The sequence below is a fragment of the Poecilia formosa genome, unplaced genomic scaffold (assembly GCF_000485575.1).
Source record: "Poecilia formosa unplaced genomic scaffold, Poecilia_formosa-5.1.2 Scaffold203, whole genome shotgun sequence".
Classification (NCBI taxonomy): Eukaryota; Metazoa; Chordata; class Actinopteri; order Cyprinodontiformes; family Poeciliidae; genus Poecilia; species Poecilia formosa.
The window spans coordinates 838,902-861,926 of record NW_006800142.1 but is presented as its reverse complement, the minus strand read 5'-3'; the positions used below and the strand labels follow the sequence as shown (position 1 = coordinate 861,926).

General features: G+C 40.1%; 2 protein-coding genes across 5 annotated transcripts; both read right to left on the bottom strand.

Annotated features, from left to right (window-relative positions):
- Positions 1–1,505: 1,505 nt before the first annotated feature.
- Positions 1,506–17,277, bottom strand: LOC103148349 (putative Polycomb group protein ASXL2). 4 transcript variants are annotated; one of them, XM_016679133.1, is made up of 13 exons: positions 17,090–17,277; positions 14,406–14,488; positions 14,224–14,226; positions 13,426–13,534; positions 11,720–11,858; positions 10,458–10,576; positions 9,490–9,610; positions 8,759–8,821; positions 7,990–8,150; positions 7,660–7,756; positions 7,417–7,522; positions 4,384–5,101; positions 1,506–3,532 (listed from the first exon to the last, which is right to left on the bottom strand). In XM_016679133.1, exons 1-13 carry the CDS (start codon positions 17,144–17,146, stop codon positions 1,775–1,777), a joined length of 3,534 nt encoding a protein of 1,177 aa, XP_016534619.1. In that variant the 5' UTR covers positions 17,147–17,277; the 3' UTR covers positions 1,506–1,774. The 4 variants fall into 4 exon arrangements, with proteins under 4 accessions (XP_016534619.1, XP_016534620.1, XP_007567128.1 ...); XM_016679134.1 differs by having other exon boundaries at positions 8,759–8,818; positions 17,090–17,276; XM_007567066.2 differs by lacking the exon at positions 14,224–14,226 and having other exon boundaries at positions 17,090–17,276.
- A 2,243-nt stretch (positions 17,278–19,520) lies between these two features.
- On the bottom strand, positions 19,521–22,781 carry LOC103148348 (kinesin-like protein KIF3C). The gene is made up of 4 exons (XM_007567065.2): positions 22,611–22,781; positions 22,135–22,249; positions 20,780–20,952; positions 19,521–20,616 (listed from the first exon to the last, which is right to left on the bottom strand). The coding sequence occupies exons 1-4, from the start codon at positions 22,751–22,753 to the stop codon at positions 20,466–20,468; spliced, it is 582 nt and encodes a 193-aa protein (XP_007567127.2). The 5' UTR covers positions 22,754–22,781; the 3' UTR covers positions 19,521–20,465.
- Between the last annotated feature and the right edge of the window lie 244 nt (positions 22,782–23,025).

Below are 23,025 nucleotides of genomic sequence, written 5' to 3'. Positions count from 1 at the left end.
GGTGTGGATGAAAAAACAAGACCGTCCAGTGTAAATTCTTGCTTTTTCCCAACAGTGATCAGATCCTGGCTGTCGCAGGCGTAGAACAGTTACGATACTGCACCACATTTTCTATTCACTCTAAATAAACCTAATGCCATATTTGTGCCTCGATGGCATGTGAAGCTTAGGCATGGGTCGGTATCGAGGCATAACCAAACAAATAAAATAAAATAAAAAATCTACTTGATTCGTCGTTTCAATTTCATTTTGATGAGATGCCAGAAAAATAGCTGGAGTGAGAGCCGAGTAAGAACAGGAAGGCGATGCTATAAAGTTTCACGTCACAAAATAAAAGACAAATTTGGCCGTTTTGAAATAGTTCAGGTCAGGCAAAACACTTACAAAGTTTAGAAACTACAGAAGCGCAGCTCAAAACCAAGCTAATTTTAAAATGTTAAATGCAGCATGTCTGTTGAGCTAGCTAACTCCAGCAGACAGTGTCTTTAGCTAAGCAGCTAAAATCAATTTGTCAAACATCCATGGAGCTTCCAGTTAAATCGAAACGTTCTTGTTGAGCCATACAGGCTTGAAAACAGGGATTTCAATTGCTGATTAAAATCCGTTGCCAATAACAGTTCAAGAAAAAAACAGAAGAATTTTAGCGTTTTAATAATTTTACTTATTATATCCATAATAGCAGCATCTGGGCGCCATTGACCACTACACAGTTTGATTTAAAAATGTTATTATTGAGGAAAAAAAACAAAACAACAAAAAACACCCAAGGCTAAAGTTCAGCGATCCGTGGCATGTTTGTGTGTGTGTGTGTGTGCGCGCTTTAGCAGAACGGCTAGAGCTACAACCAGCACCAATGTGTGTGTTCCCCTTAAAGGAGCGTTGAGGTCGTAAGATGCAGGAACTTAAAAACACCAATTCAAGTTGACAAAGTTAATAAATTTGTAAATCTATATTGGAGTAAATATAACTAAAATTAATTTTAACCCAAGATCCATAAGGAGTTAAAGTTTAGGTGAGTTACTATGCCTATGCATCTTATTTACAATGTATTAAAGTCAATGTATTATTTTACCAGCAGCAGATTTATTTTGTTTTGATTTTTTATAAATGCAGTTAGACCATTGTTTTAAATATAGTTGCAGCCCTTGTGGTACAATAAAAACATGATACTGAAAACTACAATCGGTCTATAGGGTCAAATGACAGAAAAACAAGATGTGGAGTTTTCTTCCTCTAATTTCTCAAAATGTTAAATGTACAGTGGAGATGATACTTAAACAATGGCAAAATGCTGAAACTGCAATTATAATTCATCTATAATTGTTGAATTAAATTTGATCTCAAAATTATTCGTTTTCAGTTTTTTCTTGAAAAAGTGTTATTTGTAAATAAATTAATAAAAATTTTTCCTCTAAATCTGTTTTTTGTTTTCATCTTTAGAAAAAGTATTTTGACTTTTTCTTGACATTTAGCTTTTTTGTTGTTATAACTTGTTCTTGAAAATGTTTTTTTACATTTTTATTTTAAAATTATGACCTATTCCATGACATATCAGCATTTTGAATTGAAAAAACAAAGTATTAACTACTTCTGAACATTTTTAAAAAAAATTATATTTGGACTTTATGCTACTCTCCCTTGACTTTTTCTTAAAATGGACAGAGAGAAAAAAAATGTATTTCTCAATTTGTTCTCTAAGTGACCCTGATATTGTGCTGCACATACCGGCCCATGCCTAATGAAACCCTTACGTTGTTTAATTATTAACTCCATTTCACTGTACCACTAAACATGACACACACAGCTTCGAAGGGCCAATACAGTCATCGTGGCAGAAGGCTCCACAGCCTTTGCACATGATCATCGCCTTCAGTCGGCAGTAGCATTTCGACTGAACGTCCTCCATGTTGGCGCCCTCGATGAAGGACTGCTCGCGCGAGGGTTCGCCCTGATTGCTGTGGTCGAGCGCATGACCGGCTGGTATTGTGGTGACGGTCACCGAGAACGACATGACGCTCCCACAGATGCCCCCGCCGTCGACCTCTGATGAGGGCGCGGAAGAGGCGGTGCCTGCGGTGCTGTGGTTCAGAGTGTGAGGTACAGACATGCTGATGGTGCCGCCGTAGCTGGAGGCTACCGCCGACTCCTGATTGCCGAGCGTCCTCTGAAAGGCAGTCAGCTGCTGGTGACCGGGGTCCATGAGGGTAAGATATGGCTCAGAGTTTCCTTGATTGTTATTGCGGAGTTCGAGGTGATTTCGGTGCGCTGGAGAAAACGGACTGCTGTCTTTGGCTTTAGCACTGGCGACGCCGTTGTCGGCGCCGCCGGCTCCATTGCTCTCGGATCCAGGCTCGGTCTTTACGCCAGAGCAGTGCTGAAAACTTGCCGGGTCGTTGGCCCTGGTAACCGCACATCCCTGCTGCTCGGTTTTTACCCTAGTAACGGACACGAGATCTTTCTTTGCTGGTTCTTCCGTCTTAGCCGTCTCCTTTCCGTCTGTGCTTTCCCTCTCCAAAGCAGACTTGTTGGGGCAAACTGAAAGGTGCAGTCTCCTGCTCTCTGATCCCCTGCCGTACGTGGACACGTTGAGCAGGTAATGCCCCGTCATGGCCGGCTTGGGGATCTTCCTCCGGCCCAGAAAGCCAACCAACACTCTGGACTGCTCCCGACACTCCTGTGCGTGCAGCATTTGCGGAACCCTGTGGTGTGCGGGCAGCGGCCCGGCGCCTCCAGGCGGCTGGCTCTGTTGCTGAGCCTTCCTCTGCATCAGCGTCTGCAGGATCTGCTCCTGGGTTTCCTTATCGGGAAGCTCCCGGTGATGTTTTGTGCATTCTGCGGCTCGTACGGCGGTGTTGGCTTGCGGAGGCACGTGCCTGTCTCCTTTATGATCAACGAAATGTGTAGTTTTCCCCTTACTTCCAGACGCCTGGCCCGACACCCGAATGTCCGTACTGGATAGGGGTTTTGGGAGGATCTGGTCCAGTGGAACCTCTTTTCCCTGCAGCAACTGCGTCACAAGGGGGTTGTTTGCTGGAATGCAAGAACTGGTTCTGGTTAGTGATGCAGCACTTGTTGGGGCTTCCTTATCCTTTTCAGTCTGCACTGATGAATGTTCTACTGAAGCATTGGAGCTCTGGTGGACTGTGCTGGTAAAATGATTGCTTTGCCTGTCGTCAGCTGGTCTTGAGCTGAGCGGAGGAGAAAGCCCACTGGATTGGTTGCTGCTGCTGGTAGCTGGTAATCTGGTGCAGGCCTGTGGGGAAGTTGGGCTGAGGCTGGGGCTGGGTGACGGCTGCGTGTGATCGCCACCGCTACCTCCACCCGGCCCCGGGCCCGGCACCGCTCCCTTCGACGCGGACGACACGGCGGCGGCTGCTACGCGCTGCGCTCGGGCGAGCTGAGCTTTGGCTTTGATGTAAGCCAGCGTGCGAGCTCCGGTGTGGCCCGGGCTGCTGAGCGGGCCCTGGAGGGGAGTCTTTGGCGAGACTTGGCTTGGCGACAGAGGGACGGGAAGAATTCGTGACACTGGGATCTGGAAAAGAGAGAAATGTTTGACACTTTTTGGATTTCCTCTGGGCCATTTCACAGGGAATAAAGTCGAGTAAGTTTACGAAACCTTGAAGGAAAACCACCTTAATCCAAACTGCAGTGCTTTGAAAATGTATTCTTGCACTGTTAAGTTACAACTACACAAATGAATGTATTTTATTAGGATTTTATGCAATGAATCACCACAAATTGCAAAGAGGCAATAAAATGATTAAATTCCTCTACAGCTCAAGTTCAGTCAGATTGAAAGAAGAGAATCTGAGAGGACAAATTTTCAAGTCTTTCCATAGAGCTTCAACTAACTAACTAAAACTTTGTTTTATTCACTTGTGTTTGTGGCAATGTTTGGTTAGGCTTGTTGTCCCGCAGTAACATGAACTAAAGTCTTTAACATCTCACAGGTTCCCATTCATGACTGCCAGGCAGTTACCTCCATCCATCTTCAAATTAGTTATGAATCCTCACTCGAAATCTGGTAAGTTATTTAGTTTTCAGAAAGTTGTTTGTTCACTGAAATTCTCCAACAAACTTCTGAGATCTTAAAAACGGCAGCTTGATTCAGACTGAATTAAACACAGATTAACAGGACTGCACAGGATTTTATTTCAGGGTGTCGGCACAAAGGAGGCTGAATACATTTGCATGCTGCACAGATTTTATTCATAGCAGATTTTTCTTACTTGTTATAAATTTTGAGCTACAACATGTTCATTCATAACATAACGTGGTTATGACACGATAAAATGTGAAAAAGTGAGTTTATAGTTACCATCCTCTTTAAAAAAGACAAATGAGGAAAACCTTCGCTAAATGGAGAGCGTGCGCATTTCTCACCTTGAGCGGCGGGACCCTCTGACTTGGAGACGGCGTGGCGGGGCTGGATATGGACGACGCGGAGGAGACCGACGACACGGAGGAAACAGAAGACAAACGGGGCCTTTTCTCTGGAGTCACCTCCCCCTCCGTCTCGCTCAGGGTTTTCCTCTTGTGGGCGTCCGAGGCGGCGCCGGGCTCCGAGGCGACCTCTTCGTCGCCCGCAGCAGGTCTTGCCGCGGTCACCAGCTGGTCATCTTTTACATCTGCAATGGGCTTTAGCGGGGGGCTCTTCTTCACGGGCGACTCGGGGGGTTTCTCCTCCTCATCTTTCTCCTCCTTCTGTTGCTCTTCGTGAAGTGTGCCAGTCGGGCTCCGCTCGGCCGGTTTCTCCGATTCCAGCGTTTTCGCGGCCGCCGTCGCCATCACCGGCCCAGTCTGAGTGGCTGCGCTGAGCTTTCGATCCTCCGCGTGCTGCGACCGACGCGTCTTCATGGGCTCCGTGGCGGGGACGGACTCTTTGTGTCGGGGCAGCTCCTTCGGAGGGTCTGGGGATTTCTCCGCTGGTTTCTTGTCTCTCGTGGTAGCGTCGGTCTGAACGCAGTCCTTGGCGCTCTTCTTGTCCTCCAGAAGCTGAGCAGCTGGATTTGTCTGGCAGACAGGAGAGCGGCGCCTGACCGGCTCCTTGTTCCCATCGGGCTTTATCAGCTCTTTGGACTCCTCGTAGCTGAGGCCTGAACTGCACAAAAGAGGAAAATTGAAAGACGTTTTTATCTCAAATATTAAATCACAAATATTTTTGATTTTTGACGTCTTTATGAATGTAAACAAAAAAACAAAAACAAACGTTTTTGGCACGTTCAAGGTTGAGAACATCTGCTTAGGGTTTGACGCTTCGCAGCAATTCTACACTTAGTGTCAGTAACTTGGAAATCCACTGAAAAGTTTATTTATTTCACTGGCAAAAGAATAAAGTAAAACTTAATGAACCGGTTAATTACAGAGTAATGCATTTCAAGTGCTTATTTCTGTGAAATTGGATGGCTTATAGTTAATAAAAACACAAAATTCAGTTTCTCAGAAATTGTGAATGCTGTATAAGAAAAGTTCTTCCACCACTAAATTTTGCATCAAAGTTTTATTGCATAAAGGTGATAAATGGACCTTCTCACTGTGGAAACTTCAAACTGAATTATAAGCAGCTTTTCCCTTCCCCCTCCAGACTCTGACCTAGATTTCTAAATGAAATCCACAACTGATTTCCCTTAGAAGAAAAAAAAAACAACAACTTTGGAGCGTAAAAGCCCAGTTCTTTTCCCATCTTTTCCCAGATAATGCAGATATGCATTATCTGGGCCAGGTGAGCTGATGACATCTATGATTCAGCTTTGCAATCCTCTTGGAGCAGTTTGCTTGTGCATCTTTTCCTGTTACATTTTATCCTTCCACTCAACTTTTCATCTATATTGCACTTACAGTGCTGTATTCATCAATCGCAACAGCCAGCTTCTGCAGCGATGACCTTTGTGGAGGGAGTCAATAATTATCCGATGGACACCTGTCAATACTACTGCATTGTAAGTTTGGACACGATTTTCTACGAAACTGAATTTTTAATTTTCATTTATCTTCAGCTACTGAGAAGCTACTTTCTTTAAAAGTCATAAACTGGAAACCTTTACTAACTATTATAAAGCGCCTTTATGGAGCTGGAATAAGCAAAGACGTCAGCAGCGGCTCATCAGTCTGTATGTGTGAACAGAATAAAGACGTCGTATCGTAATCAGATGTCCCTCCAACATGAGTAATATGATAATCATCAGAATCTGATGACGATAATAACATGATGAGGAAGGCACACAGCAACTTTGCCAAAAGTCAAAGCATTTGGATGAGGAATCTGGAAGCTTGGCGCAAGATGCCGCGCCCCTTTTATCGTCAAGGCAGCAGGAGGTGAACGTGATCTCTGCGATGACGTGAAAAATAAAGCGATCCACTATGTAGGAGTTTGTGAAAGTTTGATCTGAACGGGTCAAAACCTACTTTCTATGATGATGTTGCATTTATTAATAAGTGAAAAGTGGCACTTGCTTCCACTGCTGCTCTAATAAAGCAACTCATTTTCAATAATCAGGGTTTCTGTAGATTTAACCGCCTCAAATTTAAGACTTTTTAAGACCAATATGAATAGAAATTAAGACCTGTATCATGACAGAAATGGACAAAAAAAAATGCAAATAAATAAGTTGTATGGCAATAATGAACATTTTTCCAGACAACTGGTGATCAAATTGCACTTATTCAAGTTAGCTTGCTAGCTAGTGTGTTAGCAGCTAGTTAGCAGAAAAGTCCCAAGAGAAAAATAAAAAGAAAACTACAAAGAATATACAAGATTAAATGGTCCTGCCACAACAACATTTAAGTCCTGTGATTAACACTTTTTTTAATGAATGTAGGACATTTTAAGGCTTTAATTTTAGATATATTAATGTTGGTGTTAAACAGGATGTGCAGACACCCTGGTTAACATTTGAGTTTGAAACAGACCTGAGAAAAACTATAGAAGAAGAGCATATTTATGCTTCTGTCACCTTAATGTAATCCCCAGTTTTTCTCTTAAAAAGAAGAAGCTGGAAATAGTCAAATGGGTCCTTGTTTATAAGCAGTGTGCCTTTTCAAACAGCTGATGAGCAGTGTGCAGCAAGAATGAAACTGTTGAAATATATCTTAATATGGGTATGTGATGCATGCCTACTAGTGAGGTAAGGATAGTTGATTTACAGCATTTTAAACTTCTGTAGAGCTACTGAGGTGTCACTTCTACACATGGCATTCATTTGAACAACTTTACTGTAAATTATGTGCAAGCCTGAGCTTTAAGTAGTTCGATATCGGATGAGGATTTAGAATCGGCTCTCACTTTTTCTTAAATGTCTTGAGTCAGTATGGGGCAAAAAACAAGATCACAATCAACCCACCAATGAAGACATTTTCCAAACAATGAAAATCTCCTTCAGATTTGACAACTGCATGAATATGAACAACTCTACCTACTTTTCCCCGTAGTAATTTTCGAAGAAAGCCTCCTTCCAGTGCTCAACTTTCTTCTCCTTCTCAATTTCCTGACGCATTCGGACCTGCAGCTCGGGCGTGAATTCCCCTGCGAGAGGAGAAAGTTTTATTTCGATTTAGAAAAAGAGAAAGCAACACAAGATTGCCTTGGAGATATTTTTTTTTCTCTCTCTCTCTTTATACGAGAAACGAATGTCATTATCAACCGGGAGCCAAGCGACTAACCTTCAGCCAGCCTCTCTTTCCAAGACTGTGCTGCCGATGCAAAGAATTCATTGTTTAAAGCCGAGCTCGTAACCTTCAGAAGGCCGTCCAAGCAGGCCTGAAGAGAAGAGGCACAATGTGATGACTAATCTTTCAATAATCACTGCACTGGAACGTTGACTGCAGATTCGAGAGTTAGCAAACTACATTCAGAGCTTTGGACAAAACCTCTGCTTTACGTAACACCGCTGAATTTTTTTCATATGAATCAACCGAGATGAACGGATTTGCTGCAATATGACACTTTTGTGCATAAATCGACGTTCAACGCCACAGAGGTGCAAGAGTTACCTGTCGGTCAACCTCAGGCAGGAGTTTGACCAGCTTCTGCTGGCAGTCGGGAGGCAGGACGGAGAAGGTGTGCTTGTTGATGAGGGCTCTCAGGTTGGTGTTAACCAAAATGGAGTCTGGCGTTTCCACGTCTATTTTACACTTTGTGCGTTTTATTTGCCCTTGGGAGAGAAAGAAAGAGACAGGAAGAATTTAGCAGAACAGATTTTGGCTTAACAATCGACCCGCTTGGTGATTTGTTCACTAAAGAATCGATTGTTTCCTATAAATCAAGTGGAGTTCATTTGTTTTTCTCTACGTCAGAAAAACATCATACAGTCATCAATTATGAAACAAGCAATGCACATTACATTTTGTCAAATGTCCTCATCTAGCAAATGTATAAAATAAGTTGATCAATGTTCCACTTTTTATACTCATGAAAGGAAACTAAGCAGGTAGGTTTTTAGCCTCGATATAAAGGAACTCGGTTTGATTAAGTCGGACTTTTTGTCACTTAAGTTGTCCAAATAATGAAAAAAAGTACAAAAAAATAATAAAAATTCTAATTTAAATGTTTAAAGTTGTACTTTCTGATCTGTACACTACAAATGTTGTAGACATTAAATGACCATAGACTAGTTTGTTTTTGCCATTTTCCTCTTTTATAGAATATAAACATCAATCCATTACCTTTACACTCTTAAGCGGGTTTATAGAATATATCCAACCCAAAAAGGAAAATTATAATAAATAAATAAAAAAAAGTTACACCTGCTGATTGACCTACCTGCACTGAGACGATCGGACCTCTGAGGAACTTTTCTGGGTACGACAGGGTGGCATAACTCTGCTGGGACAAGAGAAGAAAACCTTTGTGAATTTGAAGAGCAGCTGAAATTACAAAGTTTCTTATTCTTTACCACGCGAGTTGAGTTTTACGTGAAGAAACGAATCACTTGTTGTGACACATCTGCTCTCCTTTCGTATGACGCGTTACTCCTCCATATCAAATGATCACCTGACTCTAGCCTTTTTCCAACCTACAGCTAAACCTTTAATGCTTTAGTTCTGGCTAAATTAATCACAAAACATGTTGGACCGCCCTGCTGTCGATGCCATTTTTCAAGCGTTCTTCATGTTGAGGTGAGTAAATCTTCATTAACGCAGACAAAGCATCTGCATAATATAGCAAGAAATTAACTAATACCATTACCAGATTATTGATATGACGTGAATAGCATTTGCATAAATTACATAGCAGTGGTGGATTTATGAGCAGTATCAAATGTACAGAAATACAAGTTAGATTTTAATCGACTTAATGTCATGCATCTTTAAAATGTTGTTGCTCTCTAAACTATTGAGCTATTCTGTTCAAATGGGGGGAAAAAAGCTGACAAAATATGAAAATATGAATAAAATTACAAAGGTGCAAAATGAACCTTAAATAAAAGCATCTAAATATATAGTACTATATGAATTTGAGCTGCTTGTAGCAGTACAAGCGTTGCAACCTACCAGTCTTTGTTGTAATGTTTTCTGCCATGTCTTTGATGGTCTTCAGTAGCAGCCTGGAGCTGGAGATGGCTGGGATACCACCCTGTCTGCGCTGATTTCTCTGCTGCTGCTGCTTCAGCGCCTAGAAAAACGGCAGAAGGAGGAACAAACCGTGTAAGACAAAACAAGAAGTGTTTTGGGTTTTTTTCTGGCCAACACGCAAAACATTATGTGAGGTGGAAACTAAAACTGCGTATGATTTTAGGGTAACCCTAACCATCTGGAAATGTGGTGTGGCAGCATCCAGCTGAGGAAATGTTCCTTAAAAAGGGAGAAAGAAACAAGACAGTCGATAAGATGATGGATGGAGTTAAATGCAGGGGAGTCCTGGAAGAAAACCTGCAAAAGACTTGAGATCAAGTTGGAGTTTCCATCAGGAAAACAGAGATACAGCAAAAAGTCTGGAAGACGGCACATCCACGTGGCCCAGTCAAAGCCCTGACTTTAATATGGTTGAGACTCAGTGAAAAGATTTTTATAAATGCCAATGAGAGATGATGGAAAAAAAAAAAAACCTCAGTTGTAACTGAAGGAAGAGGTTTTTCTACAAATTGGTGCCGATACTCTAAAAGAAATAAAAAAAAAGACAAAATGCGGAAAGGCTCAAGTGGTATGAAACGTTCTCACAAGACCTTGAACGAAGCTGAAAGAATCAAGGAGGCACAGTAAAACAAACGTGCATCGTCAAAATTTATTAATTCAAATAACACCAGAACGACTCCATAGATACATTAAACCGGGAAGCATTTGTGTTTTGTGGAGTAGAGTGGAAGATCTTTATATCAAACTCTGTAAATAAGAGGGTGTGGCAGGATCTCATGTTACACCGCTAACTAGTAAAATAGAGATGTAAACACTACTGAAAAACAAGCTAACTGCACTGTAAATAAATAGGCTTAAAGGGTAAAAAAAAAAAAAAAGAAACGTACCTGTTTGAGTGCTTTCTTGCTGTGTTTCTGTGAGGGAGAGATGAGTTTACTGGAGGAGACGGGAGGCGATGAGCACTGTGGCTGCGGAGACGACGGCTGTGACTGCAGCTTGGAGGGGACTGAAAAATAGAAAAGAAAAAAAAAAAGAAACGGTTACAAATCTACGTTTCCTGAGGCGAGAATGCAAACAATCAAGCTGGGCAATTGTTTTGATGAAACCGAAACCAATCTTTTGCACAAAGGAGGGGGGGTTACGTTACCCATCTAAGATATATTCATGAAAAACGGGCTGAACGTCTCAGCAAGAGCTTTACGTTTCCTCATACGGATCGCTGATCTCCCAGCATTTGACTTTTATAATAGCTCAATAACAAAAAAATTATAATTTCTCTCACTCTGCTGTAACTCGGCGTCTTTCTACGGCAGCTTCAAACTTATGAGTAATGAGGAAGTGGTCACGGGTCAGGCAGAGAAAATTCAGCTTCCTGTCTCAACAGTCACTTAAAACGTTCAAGTAGAGAAAATAAATACAACTTAAAAAAAAGAAAAGAAAAGAAAAGAAAAAAAACTTTTCCAAACTTGCACTGAATCACATAAAAACAGCAATAAATCAAACACAACTCGCCCCGCCGCCCAACGAGGTAGAACTGTAGAAAACGGATGTGATTCTACAGCTTGCTGATGAAGGGGGAACATTTATGGGCAACGAGAGTCAAAAAAAGAAACCGACCTTTCGCCGTCATGTTGGGCGCTCAGGGTGTCCCAGAAACATGCGACTGGTTTAATCTAACTTTCTGGAAGAACCGCTTTCCTTAAGCTTGAACACAGGCAAATGAGCTGGCTTCCTGTGTTCAAGCAACAATGCTTGACAACAGCTGAGAAGAGGCGTTGACGCTCGCTGACATAAGAGATCTATGTGCCCAATCAGCTGAAATAAGTAAATAAAGAGCCGTGTGACGACCAGGACCAGGATATCCTTTATCCTGACGCTTTGCTCATTCACGCCAATGAAAAAGTTTAAAAAAAAACAACAAAAAAACAAAGCTATTCTTTTATGAGCAAAGAGTTGAGGTTAAAAGACGAAAGGTGCTCCTTGATGTCGTGAAAATATACTTTTTTTTTTATATTAAGCTTCTAAATTCTGCCGCAATTAAAAGAAAACTGTCACAAAATTGATTTGCTGGAGCACAAAAACAGATACTGCGCCCGTAAAACTCTGATTAAAACTCTCAAACTTTTACGGGAATTTAAAGGGACGGTACCTCTCCGCATCCACCGTCCTCTCCTGCCCTCTGGAGGAACGGTGCTGCTGTTCTCCGAGCTTCGGGAGTCCGACAGATTGTCGCTGCTCTCGTCAGAGCCCTCCTCCGACAGCTTCTTCACGCCCTCCGAGATGTCCTTCTGAAAAACAGAGAAGAAGAGGAGAAAAACTACTAGCAAAAAGAAAACACCTTAAGCGGATTTAAAGGTTTAACCCTCCACATGAATGACTAGCTAATTCATGTTAGCTAGTCATTATTTTTTAAGCACCAAAAATACACCTGAAACTCAGGACGCTTTACTGGCGGAATCAAATCTTGTGATTTTGTAAAAGCAAAATACTGCTGTGCATTGTTCAAAACTAGCCTGTTTACTAACCTTGTTGTTAAAAAAAAACAAAAAAAACAAACTAAAAGGAACTGATTTTTAAAGTTTGGTTCAGTTAAATTTAGTAGTTTGAACAGCACTGCTCTACACTTTTCATTTGTATTTGAGGTCAGCACCTCATGACTTTGTTTTCTTACACAGTGGAAATGAAATGCCGCCCAGTCATGGTTCTGTACTCAGATTTTTCTGTGGTATGCAACTCTAAATCATTTGTGGAAAACCTACAAATGTACTCATACGGCATATCCAAAATATTCTAAATGAAATGCAGCTGTAAAGGTAAATGGTTTAGACTAGTCACTGTGTTTCAGACTCTTGTTTTAAAGTAATTTGATAAGTTGTTCTTGAACCGCTCCGTTGTGCTAACAGAGTTGACTGGGATTGTAGGTCAGGCTGGCGGAGAAACGCTCTGCTAGAAGACATTAAAAAAAGCTTCTGCCATTTTTCATCGGTGTGACAGGATTTTTGGTACTCAACAGGAAAAGAAACTATGCCAGAGAAGTTGGGAACACTTTGAAACGTGTGCTGCAACAGGCTAGCCTTTAGCTGCTAGCAGTGCTAAAGTTGGTGTCTACTCAAGTCAAGTTTATTTGTATAACAGTTCAGTAAAAAGGCAGTTCAAAGTGCTTTACATAATCAAAACATATTATAAAACTAGCAATAAACGCCAACATCAAACTCTTCAAGAATAATCATCACTAAATATGTTGACCAATGCTCCACTTTTAGCCATGATTTAAGAGGAACTCAATGTTTCGGCTGTTTTTCAGTTTTCTGGAAGTTTGTTCCAGATTTAAGGAGCATAAGAACTGAATGTTCGGTTCTGTGCTCCTATTGGCTCTTCATGCTTCGAAAACATTTATTCTATTTGTTCCGTTTCAATATCAATGTAGCACTTTCTAGGTTTTCTTGCATTAACTTTCACTAAAAACATTGAAAATTTTGTCTCATTTATCTACTGTTCACCTTTGCGAGAGGAATCTGTCATTGCGCCCCGTATAGTTACCAGAGGCAGCCGTCATGGCGCTGCCTGAGAGCCTCATCACGAACAACGGCGGTTAGCTTCTCTGTTTTTGTGGAGGTTATTTATGTAGTTCAGACAAAACTATCGTTTGGCATTTATTTCTTCTTCCTGTTGTACTTTCCCATACTAAAAATGTGACCACAAAACCGAGGTCTGTACTGAAACGAGGCCTATGTGACCCCTGACACACTGAACAAACACGGCACAGCAAACTGAGGACACAGACTCAGTGACTCTACAACAACGAACTAAAAACATTTTCACCGTCCTGCAAATTTTCTTGTCTAACTAACCAACCTTTAGTGTGTAGACTCCCATCCTGCCCGGGACTTTGTAGAAGATGCCCTCGTCACCCCGAGAGTTTGTGTGCAGCATGGCGTTCAGGCACGCCAGCGGCGAGGTTCCGCTGAGGGATCAGAGAAAACCATGAGCTATGATTATTGACTTCCATTCCTCAAGCGGTTATTAATTTTAAAAAACACAACAACAACAAAACAATGGAAGAAGGGTAGAGGCTGATCAAACGTCTGAGTCTCGTCATGCACAAGTTTGGATCAGAGTAACATCAGGGTAGGATATCCGCCCTGCGTTTCAAAAGCAGTCAGTTGACTGAATTAACCCGAGCTGCAGATTAAAAGCAACTTACATTCCTAATTACACTTTTTCTGAAATAAAAATATATATGTTATATATAACACGTCATATAATTGGAATCCAACATTTTTTATTGTGCAAGAACATGAAAGAAATTGACGTTAACTTTAACAATAAACGAGTATGTCGAGCAGAGTGGAAAGAAGTGATAAGATTCCCTATTGCATTTATTGAAGGAAAAAAAAAGGTAAATAAATAAATAAATTTAAGGTTCACATGAAGCTACATCTATTTCTGTTGCGCAGTTGTGTTATGTGTACATGTAGCGTGTGGGCAAAAGGCGTCAAGACTAAAACTATTAGTGAGTTATTTTTGCCACTGAATCTACAACATTGTCATTGTCAAAACATGCAAGATTTAAATCTGAACGAAATATGGAAATGCGGTGAGGTTGTTAAGGTGGGATGGTGGGTGGGAGAGGCCATCTTTTTCTTGTCTTACCTTCTGGATGAAAAGAGTGACAATGAAACAAAAAGAAATTAAACAGTTATTGATTAAACTAATTGTGAATATGAACAGGAATAAAAAAAACAAAACACGACATAAAGAAATAAGGGAGAGAGACAGGTAGTGTTGCCTTTTACGAGAAAAAGAAAAAAAGTTTCCTAAAAAAGTGGGTTTACCTTATTTCTTTAAGCCTCTCTCTTTGGATCACCTGCAGGATCTCTTTATGGCTCATAGGAGTATTAGGGTACTTCTCCAAAACCTAAAAGGATTTAAAATAAAAATAAAAACAATCAAAATAAAGTAACACGATTAAGAACAGGTTCTTAATCAGAACCTTGTTTTTTATTGGACCAGGGTCAATAATCTTGTGTAAATTTTAAATCAGAGATATGACGTTACAACAAGTTATAATATTTATTGCCATAATTCATCATAATATTCAGTCTATTCAATGGGTGACTGTTAAATGCAAGGGAATTTTATGGTACTGCTACGTCCATCATTATTGACACCCTTGATAGATGTAGATTTAGAATGATTTGTTTTTTTCTCAAAAGATAGTAAAACTATGGCAGTGGCTGGGCAAGACGTACGTAGAAATCGGTGAGGACTCAAACTGATACCGAGCTCTTCGAGTAAAAACAAGTTAAACATTTCAGTTTCAAGTTTAGAGAGTTTTAACCACCAGCCAGTTTTACAACTCAGTCAAATTGATTTTTTTCCCCTCCTTTTAACAGGTTTTAGTTTTCCACTGAATCATTTTTCCTCTTCCACTCAGCATTAAGCCTCCTTTCATTTTCATCTTTTACATAACTTGATTACATGTAGATTTGAGAACGGCTGCGGCTTCTCTGGCTCCAGGAAAACCCAAGCGTAACTTTGACTTCATGCGCTGATGCAGTCAAAGAAAGTAGCGGAGGATGCAACCATCTGTTGGTCGGTGCAACGTTTGGTTACCATGGAGACTGAACGGAGAAGAGAGATTAGATAGTATTTCTGACCAGCTTTAGAATTACATCTAGAGCGCCCCCTGCTGCTCAGTTTTTAAGACGCGGCAAGGTTCTATTGATTTAGTAACTTTTTAAAGAAAAAACTATTTAGCATCATTGTATATTTTATCATGCATAATGACATTAAAGTGCTTGTTCTTTGTCATTTTCTTGCACAATTTTGTGTTAAAGGGCTTGAATGTTTTCCTATACACAAAGCAAAACAACATTTTAAAGAAATTAGTTTTGTAGTTGCTTTGTCTCAAAGCATGCGGCCAATATCTACCTACAGTCCAGATTCACATTCAGATCTCTTCAACTTTTCCACTTTTTTTTCGCACAACAACCGACAAACTTTAATGCATTTTAGTTTGACTTTATCTGTTAGACAAACAGAAATAAGCAATTTATTCCAAAGTGGAAGAAATCTGCTGTCATCGTTGAAATTAAACAATATAAATCCCCCCACCATGATACATGATACAGCAACACGGTGTGGGAAGCAGAACGGTGATAAATGCAGGCCAATAAACAAAAGAAACATATTGCAGGCCACATAAAATTTAAGACTGTGAGTGGAGGTTCACCTCCCCACCAAGAGGCAACATGCATCAACAACTGAATGGTTTAGATCAAATCAAAATGTAGTAATTCAATCGGGAATTTGTAGGAAAATTTTAACATTGATGTTCAGGGACCCTCTGCATCCAATCTGAGTTTGACCTGTTCTCAATGAAAGCGTTTAACCACAAGAGCCCAGAGGTAGAGAATAAATACAGAAGCGGTTTATTTTTATAATGAGAACTTGTCTACAATTCTCCAAAGGAGCTACATTTTCATTCTCTACAACATGGTAGAGACTTCTAGGTGCAGCAAAATGTGGTTGTGTCAGAGGAGAATATAAAAGCATGACAAAATGTCTTAGAAACTATTGAAAAATCATTAGTCATTTTTCACAAATGACCCTAAAACATAGACACGTTTGTTCTTGCTCAACTAAATGTGAAAAGTGAATACTTTTGTTAGGCAATATGTTTATCTCGGTGTGAAGCTGACCTTATTTTTGTCATTATTTCTCTGCAGCCTTTTACATTCAACAGCTGTGTGGTTCTTGTACTTTTACGCTGCAACGACTTTACATTTTACACATTAAAAAGTTATTAGAAACGCACTTTACTTGCTGTCAGTTACCTGTACTTTACAATTAAACTAGTTTACTGAACACGTAGCACATGTTAGTGAACTCCAAATATCCATACAACTCGGTAAGATATTATATTTGTGACATTATTTCTAAGTGTTTTCATATTTAAATACTTATTAGCATGCTAAGCTAGTCCAACTAGCTCGAAAGCTAATAACACTCATTGGCCAAGTTGACATGCACCAGAATTGCTTTGACATCGATAAAGAAGATATAAAAGTAACAGTACAAAATAATACTTTATTAAAAATGACGTCTTGATTTTAGTCCACTTAAAACTAACCAAACTTCTTGAAGGAGTTAGCACGACCTAGCCGATGCTAACCTGGCTAACGCACCCTTGACGTGAGCACTTTATCCGAATCAGCTCGATAAAGATTTGTCAGTCCCACTGTTTGCTTGAAACACGAACGGTGGGTTTAGAGGCATGCTTGGGTGTGCCTAGGTCATGGTAACAAAGCTGCATTTCTCCTCAGAGAAGGAAGACAGAGGCTAAGGTCCCCTGCTTGTGACAGCAGCCGCCTTTGGACCGTCAACACAGGCCTCGCGCGGTGTGCGCAACATTCGTCTCCACCAGCAGGTCATGAACTCATCAACACAGTTGTACAAGTGGGAGCGTTCAAGGAAAACAACCACAACAAACGGAAGATAAAACACCCAAGAATACCGTTTTAGCGGCTTCCGCCCACGTCCTGCCCTTCTTTTTCTTCTGTCTCTCCCTCATGGTGGATGTCCCGTGGCGGAGTGGAGTTTAAATTGTCCGTTTCAGTTGAAATGTTGCTTTAGTCACCGTGCAAGACCTACTCCATCTGCCATGTTGGACTTACTGTAAAGAGTCACGTGACCGTTGGAAACGTCATACTTACACTGTATGTGTCTGTCATTCTAAAACACTCAAGCTTCCCACGTGTATTTAAAGATGCTAGTTAGTGGTGTATTTTCTTTTAAGTAGAAAATGTACAGTCAATAAAACATAGTTGGATATTGAGGTAGAGGTATGTAGGATTTTACAAAGTACAGTAAATAAAATGTGCACCAAGGAACACAACACAGCACTCTGCTTTGTGTGTATTTGGGTTGATGACATCATAAGAGGCATAAGAAGGGTCAGGTGGCATTTGTAAATAGCTATGATGACCTTCTCTTAACAGAATCTGAATATTGGCCTTTTAAGTTTTGCCTCGTCCATTTCTTTATGGAAGTCCAGAGGTGTCAAAATCTCAAAAAATAAATAATCAATCATTGAGGTGAACTCACTTAAATTTGAAATGAATGCATTAATAACTTATTAACTAGGAGTTTTGATTTTGAATCAGAGAAGAAGGAAACAAAACAAACAAAAAAACCTAGCTTGGTGGGACATAATAATTTACCTAACATTTGTTTGCCAGTTGTCCGGGAGATGCACAAGGCAGAGTGTATTGAGCAAGCCTACAGTATCACCTCAACGCAAGCATGTTCCTACTTGTATAGACACCAAACTAGCATTAGTTACAACAGCACACAACCTAAGAACAAAACAAGAAAATCTACTGTTACTGTCGAAGTTCACACGTCATTTATTAAGTTGTCAAGCAAAATCTGATTAAATAAGACTAAGAAATCCTCTAGTTGGTTTGTTTTTTTACATTGCATCCCATCCCTATTATATGACCATGTGACCGATGGTTCTTATGGTACCTATAACATTGAGTCCACAGAAATTGACATATCACCACCTATCAATTTTATTAAAATGTGGATGTCACATAAAAAGCACATACAATAACTGCAGCTTTACTAAATATTTTATGGTCGAATGCATTGTATCTGGCAGCCTCACCCAACAAAATCGGGGGGTGTGACTCTGGCCTGAACTGGACTTTATGTGAAGGTCCACCAATCAGATCTAATCAGTAATATGTGTATGTAAACAGACAAAAGAGAGAGAATGAGAACATAACTTGAAATTTTCTTCAATTAATTTGAACTTTTAATAACTTTAATACATTACTTTGAACTTCAAACCACTTCCACGGCATTTTATGTTGCAGAGTATTCCTAAAAACCAATGCAGCTTTCCTAAATAGTGCTCCGCCATTTGGCTCCAGCCATACCAAATACAAGCAAAAAAATTTGGAACAAGGGGAAGGGAGGCAGGTGACCAGATAGGAAAAAAATAAAACACACAAGTGCGCACTCAGAAAAACTCTGATCAATGTGCTATATGATGCCAACAAAGTTGTGAGAGGAGGGAAGTGTGTTTTTGAGAGAGCAGGTTTTATCTGAATTAAATTAATTGCAAGGAAATCAATAGAAAAACAGACCATGACACGGTAAGAGACAACCTGTGATTTTACAAACTGTTACTTGCAACTATGATGAGAGTCATTAAGAGAAGTGCAATACAGATTTGAATGAAGAATGACAAAATAAGCACTTCGAGACTATTCAGTGTTTATTTTGTTATGTAAGCAAGTCGACTTTCCACAATCATGAAAAAGTAAGGCAGCTAATTAAGACGGCACTGCAAGCTTTCTTTCACATTTTGGATTCACAATTACATTAGCCCAAAAACCGCAGCAAAACATCGTACAGCACACAGGCTACGTTAGGATGTTCTCCCATTCGGTCAGCCTTGATGTGTTTGGCAGAGACATGGCCATCTTTTCTTTTGTCTACAACTGTGTGAGCATGCAGACTTTCAATTCTAAGATTTTAATAACCATACGTTAAAAAAAAATCAATCAAAAAGCTTACTGGCTCTAAAAATTTGGTTAATACAATCTGAGATGAGCGACTCTGTTTATGAATATTAAAACAGAATGCTAAAGCACTGAGTGCATCTTAAAAACATTGCTACAAAGAGTTACTGAAAGGTGCGCAACTTTTTTTTTCTTTTTGGGAGCATTTAAGGCAAGAATATACTTTATTCCAGACGTTTTGTGGGTTGTTTCGGATGCAGCTTTGCACACTTGAAATGTGATGTCAATAAGCAAGCCCACATCATCACCTCTCCACCAACATGCTTAACAGTTACACATCTAAAAGGCATTGTTCCAGATACTACGAGTTGTTCAGCAATATGACTATAATTTCACGGATAAAAATAGTACAGGGCCAATTTTTTGTGTTTTTTTTTTTTTTTTTTTTTTGTCAAGAAAACGCTGTTATATCTTTCTAAGATTGACAATAGCAACAATTACTTCTTTAAGATTACAATTAGTACCTTTCCACTTGGTCACCGTGCAAAATCATTCCTAATTGCTTATAGATAACAATGATTAATAGAGGAGATCAGACTTTCTGATGACTAGTTATTTAGGTACATTTAATGCACATTAAATCTGTATTATGATATACTTTTACCAATTAAACAATAAAATATTTTGTCTGGTCGTATATTTTGTTTGCATATTTTTTCTGATCAAACAATTTTAACATTTTTAAAATAAAGTAAATCCCAAGTAAAGTTTAATTGAATTTGGATTACTTTCCTTTTCCAATGATTGTGGTTTGATCCCTGTATAGCTCAGCTGATTCTTCTGAAATCTGACCCCTTCGCCGCCTCAACAAGCTAAAATGGGTCTAGGCGACCCCATTCTGCAAAGCAGTGTTTTCTGGAGTCATTTCTTTGGGAGTAGTTTTCAAATAAGAGGGATAAAAGCATCCCTCTGTCATTACAAAGACATCCTGCAGTACACTGCACCATTTTGTACCCAAAAGGCAAAAATAATAATAATTTAAAAAAAAAAATGGCAGAGGGGTGAAAAGACCAGTATTTGATAATTTTTCATCTGAGATTTCTTACGCATAAAAGCACTTGCATTTTTATCATGACTGTAAGAGATGCAAAACAAAAATCACTCTGTCAAATAAAACAAAGCTTAGGTATAATAACATGCTGAAACTAAGAAATTAGAACATTTTCACTTAAACTATTCTACTTTTTTAAATAAACTCAGCTTCAAAAATGAATTAATATGCATGGATCCTCCTTAACTTCCATCTCTAACCGGGCACATAAAGAGAACTAAGGCCAGCGGACACAATGTGACAGATAATCAGGGGCTCGTTTGGACCGGTCCTCCCGGAGAAAGATACGCAGCAGAGGACGGTCTTCGTCTGGGAGAGGGAGAGCAGCTCTGAGGTTCACATGTGAGAATAGTGGAGGATGAGGACGATGTGACGGATGCAGCTTGTGGCGCCTGATACCTGCAGACCATAGAAAATAAAACTATCTGTAACTGCAAAAAAATAAAAAAAACACACCACAAAAATGCGATACAGCTCATTTATGCTGTGCATTACTGTTTCCAAAAAGGGCGTGTGAAGTATTTTGAATTAAATATTCCTCTGTTTTCTGTCCTTCACTTACCAGGACTGGGACTTCCTGACCCTTGAAGAAGACGCGCCTCTTGCGCGCACATTCAGCGACAGATCCGGCAGCAGCCTGGGGGTGAAGGCTCTCTCCAGGCATTCGCCGTTTAGGTTCAAGGTGAACATGGTCGGTGGGGACATGTCTAACTCCAGCAGCATTACGTTTTCTGCCTGTAAGAACAGACGACACTGCTTATAGTGCAATTATGAGTGACTGTTTTCGATAATATCAGGGAACAGAAGGATCGTCGCTGAGCTGATTATTGTTTGACGAAAGTCAAGCGTGCAGAGTTTGAGAACGTCACAAATGCATGTGAGGAGGCTAAATTATTTATAATGACTTACGTGCGAAAATATTAATTTTCCTTAAACTTTTACACAATTGGTTACTTTCCAACTGCAAACGTCAGTGTTTGGGTTTCATGTGATTTCACATGGGTTTGTATTCTCCCCTGAGACAGCGCTTTGTAGCACTGTCTGTCAGTTTAACTAAGGCTGCATGTTTTTCATATGTCCTCATCAATCAGAAAATAACTTTTTTCTTTTTTTTCTTTTTTCTTCTACAGGTTTTCTTTGAAAATAGCTCAAGATGAATCAGTCTGGACGGACGGACGGACGGACGGACGGATGGATGGAGAGCCTGCGAACGTCACAGATCCCGAACAGGTTTTAGGCTTGGACTTTGACAAGACACATCAAACCAACATTTCATTGTAGCTTTGGTTGTATGTTCAGGGTTGTTTTCCTGTAGAAAGTTTTCTGCAGTCTTACAATTTTTCTTCCAATATTACTCATATTTACTTCCATCGATTTTTAAAAAAAAATCAATTCTGAACAGTCTCCTTCTCCCTGCTGAGGAAAAGCATCCCCACAGCATGATGCTAGCACCACCGTGTTTTTACAGTGTGCATGGTGAGCTTCTTGTTTCGATTAAAATAGGCAGAAGTGGCCTCCGCTCAGGAATTGGATGTCTTCTGAAAGCAGTTGGACCCACTGGTATTTGTTTAGCTTAGCGGTATGAGAACAAAGGGGGCTCAATACAAATGCATGCCACACTTTTCAGATTTTTTAAATACGGTACTTTAAACCCGTTTACACAGTGACAATATTTTTGCAATGGAATGTATAGCATCTGTATTAAAGCAGAATCAAAATCTGCTGTGCCAGAGCACCAGTTATTTTTAAGATAAATATGAAAAAGATAAAAAACAGTTCAACGTTGCATACAGACTGTTGAGGCCTTCACATTTCACAAACAAGGCTGCTCTGAACATGGTATAGCAATACCGTAAGATCCTTCTAGTGCTCCTTGTCTGCCATCTGGCCTTGTGGTGTAAATATCTGAGCACTGACCTGGTATCTAAATGGGGTCCCAGTAGCGGTGGCGACAGCCATCTGTGCATATTGGCTGATTGGCCTCTTGTATCCCACAGCAGAAAGAGGCCTTCTCTTGACCTGAGTGGGTGTACTGGGAGAACACATCAGAGAGGACGGGGTTAGACTCAGACACAGATCCTCTGGAAACAAACGAAAATAATCCGGTGTCGTAATGGCGCACTGATTCTGCAAAAGAACACTACTGGAGTTTCGACTGACATCTTGTGATATTGGAGGCAATTTCAATTTTTGCAACAAGCTTGACACATTTTTTTTCAATGCTGGGAGAGGTTTAGGCCCACAAGGCTCGGAACTCAATGAGCGGTTCTAAGGATTGTTATGGTTTTGACTTTCATCACGCTCGGTAAAAGATTTACACACCCTGCATGACTCTGTAGTTTCAGTGGATTCAGTGGCATGGGACGAGATCGATGCGCAATTGATTTACTGACCTCTCTGAAGGAATAACCGGTTGTAGCCACCACTGATCTTCCTCGCTGTCGAACTGCAGCCTGTTCATGATCTTGTTCTTTTCCTCGGGGGGGATGAAATTCTCAATCAGAAGATATCTGCAAAATACAAAATAAATGTCCATCCAAAGTGACAAAACTTGTGCAAACGTAATAAAAAACAAACAATAAGGCAGCAACAAAAAAATGATCTAATCATCACTATTCAAAATTTTGTACCAGTACTTATAATATATCACGATAATTACATCAAAGCTTGGTTTGCAGACCTTAAGTATAATGCCAATCAGTTGCAATGGATGTTATGTTGGGTACAAGCAAGTTTTTATTGGGAAAAAAAAAGTGTTTTATGAAAGTCAGACTTTCATTACAGCAAAAGTTATGATTTTAAGAAGTA